The sequence below is a fragment of the Necator americanus genome, chromosome IV (genome assembly GCF_031761385.1).
Source record: "Necator americanus strain Aroian chromosome IV, whole genome shotgun sequence".
NCBI lineage: Eukaryota > Metazoa > Nematoda > Chromadorea > Rhabditida > Ancylostomatidae > Necator > Necator americanus.
This window is the reverse complement of record NC_087374.1, coordinates 14,980,378-14,989,322: the sequence shown is the minus strand read 5'-3', so window position 1 is coordinate 14,989,322 and position 8,945 is coordinate 14,980,378. Positions and strand designations below refer to the sequence as shown.

The 8,945-nt window shown below is 41.9% G+C and overlaps 1 protein-coding gene across 2 annotated transcripts; it reads left to right on the top strand.

The window, feature by feature from the left end:
- Positions 1-443: 443 nt before the first annotated feature.
- Positions 444-2,260, top strand: RB195_001322 (uncharacterized protein; the record flags this gene model as incomplete). 2 transcript variants are annotated; one of them, XM_064198052.1, is made up of 4 exons in its annotated part: positions 444-523; positions 1,689-1,782; positions 1,856-1,948; positions 2,150-2,260. In XM_064198052.1, the coding sequence occupies 4 exons, from the start codon at positions 444-446 to the stop codon at positions 2,258-2,260; spliced, it is 378 nt and encodes a 125-aa protein (XP_064053933.1). The 2 variants fall into 2 exon arrangements, with proteins under 2 accessions (XP_064053933.1, XP_064053934.1); XM_064198053.1 differs by having other exon boundaries at positions 462-523.
- Between the last annotated feature and the right edge of the window lie 6,685 nt (positions 2,261-8,945).

The window sequence follows — 8,945 nt, the reverse complement described above, 5'->3', positions numbered from 1 at the left end:
GAAGATGTTGAAGCGAATTCTTTGTCTGCCAAAAATTTTGCAAGAAATCCAGCGAGTCCTACAGGATATGCGCCCGTGATTGATTCACCTTGATCTACAAATTGTAGGACTGATCCCATTTCTCCAGAAGTTCCTATGTTTCACTAAAAATGAGGCTCAAACCTCTCCTACCCTTATCTCGTAGGACAGAAAATTTGATGAAGCTTTTTTGGATAATTACTGCGCAAATTTTTCCAAACCTAATTATCACCACCTCGATTTTCGATGGGTCGCTGAGAAATAAAGAGTTCTTCTTTATCAATCTCCCATCCTCTAACGCAGAATAATTCTTTCCCTGAAACCACAAGCACAATCTCGATGAGACTTGTCCTGTCGCTTCCACCATTTATCCTTGCATGTTCACACCGTAGTGTGATCCATTTTCGATATTTGATCGACAAAGGATGCTTAATTTCCCAGAAATGCCATTGCCGGATAGCTACGAGGATCGACTTTGGATCACAAAGATCATGAACCATATGAGGTAAGTCATTCAATCTCCGTTCATTTGGCACTTTTTGTGCTGAAATTCTAAGATACCCTTGATTTGCTTGGCTTTATTCCGATTAAGACATGTATTTAAAAGCAAAAAGTGAAATAGCAAGTGGGAAATCAACAAGGGGAGAGCCTTCCCTTTGATCGCCTTCGCATTCTCTTCACAGACAGCATGGCATGATATTGACGGTGTTGGAATCTCTTCACAAATGAATAGGGTTGCAGTTCATCACTTTGAACGTCATTTTGCTCAACCCCTCCCAACTAACTATATAGGAGGTCTTCAGCCTCCGAACCTTCTTGCGATGCATCTGATAACGCGCTTCATCTTCCAGCGAGAGACATGCATACTTGTGCTCACGTTAGCGACACGTCGCTAGGTGCCTCGTGCGCAAATTCGATCTACAAGGCAATTTCTTTTTTTTTTCAAAAGAATTCGAAGGATTTGGGCGTGATTGCGCTCATACTTCTGAATTACACCTATCATCCTCTCTAATTGTGATGGAGAGCTTAATTTCGTAGTATCCTACCTCTAACATTTATTTGGGAAAAATTGGTACTGCCACTAACATCAGGACGCATGGATGGATCTGGATCGCGGTCAACAGACTTAAAAAGGCTGGTAAGCATGTATGAAAATGAAACACAACGATGCCGCCGGAGCACAACCAGTAGACTGCAGCTTTATCCGGTGGAAACAAACAGATTTTCTGGACGTAGCTTGTGATTCAGCCGTTTTTGAATGAATATAATCGCTACAAAGTCTCATCGCATCATGCGAACTCGCTCTGTGTAATTATGTTCAATAAGGGATTGCAAATTCTCTAGAAGAATTCGTTACCTACGTAGATCATGCTCTTTTCACATTAGGCCTATTAATTAGGTAAGAGTTCGGTTGCAGTGGGAGTTTTCTACTTTCTGCTGGCGATTGATAACTATAGCCGGGCTGAAGCCCGGTGCATTTACGTAAACGGCTGCTCTCAAAGCGGTGCGGTGGAACGTGGCGGTTAGAATCGAGCGAGGATCCTTGCCGGCACCAATCATCGCTACAGTTCGTAATGGCCCCTCCCGATCTCAGCTGCTAGCTCCAACACGCCGCTCCGAGTTCAGCCGCTTACGTAACTGAACTTTATCTTTCATTTGTACTTTTTCAGTTATGAAGAAGCGTTCCAGCGTCGTCATCAGATTCCATTCCGTCCATATAAAAAGGATCGCACAGCGAATATCCACTGTAACTGGGTTTACCTGGTAAACAACAGCAAAAAACACTACGTTTTGTCATTAGTTCTCATTCAACCTCTATTCGTTTTTCTAATCACAGGTAGAATGGGAACTTTATAATGGTGAATTCATACAAACATGGGAGCTTGAAGATCAGCTGATTCATTTGAAGGAACTCGACATTTACAAAGAGGTACAGTTCGCACTGAATTTTTCGTTCCCTCTCCCGTTGGGTTGTAACCGCCAGTGGATTATTTGAACATACGCAGCATAGTCGTTTGTTGTACCTGAGCTCAGCTCTCAATGGTCGAGCTACAGGATATAAATGTACAAGAGATTACAATGTATGGCAGTGAGGAACAGTTATTGACGGGTCGTGTACTGTTTGTTACAGAAGTGCGGGCTACAGGAGGAACGATCGAGGGTTTATACTCGCTGCAACTGGACGTCTAGTGACGACGAGGATGGGATGAATATGACTAGCACCACGACCACAGCAGCATAATCAATGTTGTAGTATTCCATCGAATTCTAATACTTTGAATGGAATATTTTTATGTAGATCTAATAAGCAGATTAAATAAAGGAATTTTATGTGCAATTTTTTGTTCTGAATAAGTAGCGACACTGTTCTAAGGCAGCAGTTATTGTTGACGTAATAAAGAGATTAAAGGAAGATCCATAGTACTGGAAGAACCACTGATTCCCTTCCCGTATATGCCATAAATATCATGGATATCATATTTATAAATATCATGATCATGCTATATAATAACGGGCTTATTCTGTCACGTGTGTATGTATGTGCGCATGCGTGTGAAACGAAATTCGAAAAAGGGGGTGCGATGGGTCCACAGGGCTGGATTGGTGCCCCGGATTGGATTCAAATAGCTATAAAATGGGTTGCGACGGGTCTGTGCCGGCGCCCGATAGCTACAAAATGGGTTGTGACGGGTCCTGCGGCGTCGGATTGGTGCACCGGCACCAGATAACTACAAAGCAGATAGCGTTCATAAACTCTAACGATTTAAAACTGAAGTCAGGAGCATTGGCGCATCCCAAACGGATTGATTAGACACTTTATCCTTCATGTTCACTAATCTTATATTCGTCGTGATTAAAAATCTATCAGAGAAAGAAACGTTAAATGAAGAACAATCACTTATAGATCGCTCATCTTTGTTGTGTTAAATACTTTGCTTAATCTTACGTAAATTGTAGGTAAAATGTTCTTTTGGCTGGATAGGTAAATTTGTCTGTTTTTGATGAGATCCCAGAGAAAATATTGGGTCATACCTCCGCAATCGAGAGAAACGCTTGTACGATTTTTCTTCTTGGAGATCTTTTGCAATGAAAAGGATATACGGTCAGGTCGCAACGACATGAGCTTGAAGCCGAGTTCAGCTGCGGAACTCGGCTTCGCTCACTTCGGCAGAGCTGCGATTGAAGCCTGCGTCTGCCCCCGTCGAGCTCGGCGTAGTATGAACCGGGTAGAAACTACTTGGAGTAAAGTTTACGAATAAGTGGTCGAACCGATCTGATGGTTTTGGAGATTTACATAAGTGGATGCGCCCGGTAGAGCTAGAGGTTGCGATAGGTGGGACCTCCGCTAGCTCTACCCATATCTAAAGAGTAGTTGCAGCAAGCGAGGGGCCCACACGACAGCCGTCTTCGGAATTGCACCAGGCTTCAGGTCGTTTTGACTCCAATGTATTTCAAATAGCCTAGACAACCCTATATAAAGGCTTATGGGGGATAACCGATGTGTCATGGCAGCGCTTTTATTCACTCGGACAAGGTACTCATTTATCGACTTCGATTAATGAAAGGGTTGGTTGGGAATAGGGCGGATTCGAACTTTCGATCAATCGTGCGAACACAGCGGAACCTCTAATCGACTGCGGTATTTCAAATATTAAGTTATTAAAAGTCAAAGAAAGAGAAAAATAACCCAGTTATAGCCAGAACAAAAAACCCATTAGTAATACTAATTTGCAGTAGTATTCTCTCACTGATCTTCTAAAGTGCTATTTGTACATATCCGTGATTTATAGCTAATTTGAAATCCTGCAGGCATTCCTATACTTAACTAAATGCCAAGCATACACTGAGTAGAGCGAGTCCTTTCAATATGGCACCTCACCTGAGACCAGCCTCTAATCAGGTCGACTCGACTAATCCTATCTTCGTAACTAATTCCTCTCATTCATCGTATCAAAGATCACCAGAGGCAGCAAAATCTCCTCTGAGACTTAGCACTGAGTCGACACCATATATTTCTGCTTTCTTTCGCTTTCATTGAAGTCCTCCATGCGCGAGGGCACGTGAGTAAGAGGGAGATATTTGCAGAGATAAGTAGTGGAATGTCAACAACTGATCGCCGTGGTTTTCATCAGCAAAAGATGGTCGCTTCAGGTGCTTCGTGAGGCCGGAGCGAAGAAGAAAAGAAAATTAGAACATAATCTTTGACTGTGAAACGAACCAATGGACAGAATTAGAGGTGAATTGTTGCCGCATTAACTACTGCATTTGAAAAGAACAGAATAAATAATAAAATAAATAAAATGTTATACCAGCAAAACGATGTTTTCAGTTATAGTCTGTTTTGTTCTCGGAAATTCTCGGAAAATCTTGAGATTGAAGATTCCTATAACGAAAGCGGGACCCTGCCTAACAGTGCAGCCACGACGTAATTCGGGACCCTCATTTTGGTTGTTCTATTCAGTTAGTCTGTCTGTTCTAGTTATTCTATTCTTTTCAAATGTAGTAATCTAAGCGGTAGTACCGCAGTAGCTCGGTCGGAGGGCTGAAGTATCTGATGGGCCGGCATGCCTGTAAGATAGTAACTATCCACGCAGGCTCACGGAGACTGGTAAAAACTCGACTGACCCATAATTTTTTGGAATCAAAACTGTTTAATTGGTCACTTCCTTTCAAAAAAAAAAAATGCCCGAAGAAATTTGTGGTAAAAATGAACTCTTTGTAAAATGACATAAGAAATTCTGAACTTCACAGTTTTAAAATTGGCTGCACCTGAGAATATTGTGCAAAAAATCAGAACAATTTATGTTATGGGAAACGTTCTCTAATGTGATTCGTAGACGGAAGTATACCCCAATTGATAATGATTTGAGAACTTCCAAGGATCACAATATGTAGCGTAAAATACTGAAGTTGTAATTTTACTGGAAAAAAAAACAGAAAATCCTGTCGGGTTGGAAAATAAGAGGACAAAGGCATCCCACAACAGACATGTTGATTTTTTGAGTAAAAGATTCACAAGCTACTTTATTATTTAAGGAGCTAAAAGGTGTTGATTTGATCAAATTTCCATATTTTTGATATTCTTACTATAATATAAAGAAAATTGGAGGCAAGTTATGAAAAAAAAGACGGAACAGACGCTCATCCGCGTCTTTTTCGAAGAGTTAGCGATTTTCCCGTCGTTCGACTGTCCTTGCACCTTGGAATGTTGAATACGTAGCCTTTTTATTGATCTGCTCGAACTGCGGCCAAGATTGGTATTGATATTTATTAACAGCTAACGTTTCGGGGTTTTCACTTTCGTCAGACCCTGGAAAAATCAAAGCCATTAGTGATTTATTCCCTCAATCGCTTTATCATCTACGGAAAGCATCCAAACGGTAGCCGAGCTCAAACAGGAGCATAGCGATTTTGCGGTAGTTAGGAGGCTACAGAAGTGATGGAAATGAAGTTATGGCATCCTAGTGCACTCTAAATCACAATATCCTTGAAGTCATCGGATGGAAGTGTGGAAAATTTCAGAAAATTCATAGAATCAATATCTTGCATGCAATGTGTGGTTAGCACTCAGATTCTGCAGTGATTATGGCTTGAATACTGAAAAAGGTGATGTGTACCTCTTCAAGTGTAGAAAATTCCCATTGGTGGTCTTTTTTCCTTTTGCTAAAGAGGCTTCATCGTTCATCGAGAAATTGTGATTTTTCTACTTTTAAGTTCTAGAAGTTAATAAAACCTTGAGGTCTGCTGGCAAATGAGCTGCTGCACTTATCGAAGATATGTATCATTTACGAAACTTGTAGTATATGAGATACGTCGGAACACTAAAGGAAACTGCTGCCGTGCTGTATGAGACCAGGAGATTCAAGGTTGCTCTGCTACACCTCAAAGCAGCCAAATGGTATCGTGCTGACCAAATACTGCCGTTTCTGCCTCCGATCTGGCAGCAAGCTCCAAAGACAGAGAAACGTTGCTACCTGTCGACAATAAATGCACCAAGAAATAACAAGCATGTAGTAAGAAAGAAAATAAGAATGAAGTAAGAGAGTAACAAGCATAAATTCTGACCAAAACTGCCCCAATGAATGTTTTAAGAATCGTTCGAAATCGCACAGCACCATAAATCCACTGAATTAAGCGTTGCCGGGAAGAATATACTAATCAAGAGTAGGACCAACAACATGAAGTGTATGAAGAAGGATAACAAGCAAAAATTAAGAGAGAACAGAAGAAATAGAAAGCATGACAGATGAGGAGCAACTGATAACATGATATGAGAAATGAATAAATCCCAAGCTACAATGTATAACTGGGTAGAATAATTAACATACCACGAAATTAACTATCTATGTTGGGATTTCTCCGCCAAATAAGAGGGTTAGGGGTGTAGATCACAGGGATGAGCGCGTTCACGCCCAGTTCTTCCTAACTGATCTGAAATTACGTCACACCCGACCTTTATTAGAAAATTCGGTCGACAATGTGATTCTTCAGGACAATTTTCGGGGGAATTGAACGTGATCACACTCATACTTGTGATTTATACATGTTCTCCTATCTTTTCGTGGAGAGATCCCAAACCCAACTCTTAATTTAGTGGCGTGCTGCCTTTAAAGGTATCGTATCGCAAAATCCATGTTGTTCGAAAACAGGGAACATCAGGGAACCGTTGAGTTCGGGTACGTTACGTAACCCAGTGCAGTTTCGCCCAACTTCCCCTGATCGAAAAACGGCGTGGGAACGGCGTTTGTTCCAACGACGTACGTTAAAACATGTCCCCTTGTACATATTCCAGTCCCCTTAACCTATTCATTGATCTACCTTGGGTAGCCGAGTGAGGATGCATAATTGATCGTCGACCGCTCGCTCATGGAGGCGTCGCTTGCTCAGAGGAGGTGCGTTATAACTTATCTCGCATGAAGGAACACCGTCTCCCACTTTTTTTCACGAGAATTAGATGAAGTTGAGCGGAGCTACGGTGGGTCCCGTAATCCACAACACGAACTCTGTGGGTTCCGTGGGGTTTCCGTACTACGTCAGTTTCGTGATACGCTGCCTCTAAATTAATGCATTGTGGCTTTGAGTGGTCGCCTGGCGTTTTTTGGTGTGTGCGTGTGTTAAGTAGAAAGTACTTCAAAATACCGTGGTTACGGTATTTTTAAGTACTTTCTATTTAGCTGTATGCAGTTATTATGACTCCGAAACAACTCGAATTGAATAAGTAGTTGTGAAAGAGTCTTTAGCAATTTGCACCTTTGAACCATTCATTTATCTGTCTTTCCGCGGAATTCCCCTCACCTCGTTAGTAATCTCTGCTCACTGGATTCGCATAGCAGTTACTGGTTTGTAGTCATATGGTTGAATTAAAGTAATGCAGATGAATCATACTCTCACGGCTCCTCCCACAATTTCCTCTTCAACATTTCCATTCATCGTTCATCGAATACTTTGAGCAGTTCTAGAAATGCCTTTTAACACACTTTCCTTTCTAATTCCTTATCGCTTCGCTCGGGTTCCTTCCCCTCGTTCTGGATTTTTCATCTTTCATAAGATGAGCAAGCTCTCTTAGCGAGACTTTTCTATTGCAGCAGTGCACCTTTAACTTCGTTCAATTATTCATTACGGTTATCACACGCAATCCTCTGAATTTCCCGAATGCTTTGCACTTTGGAGAATTTTGGAGGGAAAAATGATTTTCTCAAAACACTAAGGAAAAGAAAAAAGGTGAATGACGGCACAGATGCGCCTATGCACGGAATCCTTCGAAGGCAGCATTCCACGAATGGTTAGGGAATCCGCAGGGAAAGCTGGAAATTGCACTGTAGATCTCGGATCCGGTGTGGTTCCGCTTACCTCTCCCTAACCGTCTTAAAAAGGGGGTGATGGACGACATTTTTAACTGTGATTTCAGGTGTGCGCAGCACCGTTGTGCGTTGTGTCGCATCCTAGTGCGAACGGTCGAAGACTAGTGATCATGAGTCTATTCAAATAAAACGAAGGAATAGGCTGCTGAGAGGACTTGCATGGAGGCGCGTTCTAATGTACCTTGCAGGAACTAAAACGATCCTCACTGCGTTTGTTCGACGATTTGGCAAGATGAGCGGAACAACGCTTGGTTCCGCAACCTACTACCCAAACTCTTCGCTTTCGACCTGGGTTCCTCATCACGTCATGATTGCGATACACTCCATTTAATTTTCATAAACTCTATGGTCCAACTCTGTTCATGCTTTGTTACAGGAAAATGAAACTGGTTTATCTCAAGATAATCTCGGGAATGCTGCACATGAGGGAGCTAATAAAACGAAGATTGCTAAGACCGTATGGAGCTGGGTTAATAGATGCTGGATAATGATAGAACAGATGATAGATAATAAAATAAAGGTTGATTAAGGGCATCACCCCACGAATTTGGGGTGGGGGTCGTAGATTGTGGGGAAGAGGGTGATTCCATCCATTTCTTTCTAATTGCAGCAAAACGGTCCGAAGGATGCGGCGTATGCACAAGGCTGGCCCGCTCCAATAGACTCGTTGTAGAAAATAGCGCCCCGGAACGTTCGACGCCGTATCTTCAGGGCCGTTTTTACGGCGATTAGGAAGAAATCGGCGGGATCCCACCCGTTTTTGCAGTCTACATATCCCTATCCTGTCTATATATCTATAGTCTATATATGTATAGTCTATCCCATATAGTCTTTGACCTTCGGAAATCCATATCACGTCAGATTCGTGGAGTGATGCCTTTAATCATCCTCGATTACCGAGACCCATTGCACTGCTCTTCTGCACTTTCAAAATTTTCAATGTCTATCATTTTCCTTATTTGTTGATCATCATAAATGTTCCTTTTGAAAAATTGAGAGGAAGTCATACTTTTCCTCTGAAAATTCCATTGCCAGCAATTGTGCTCGTATTTGTTGTGCTGACTG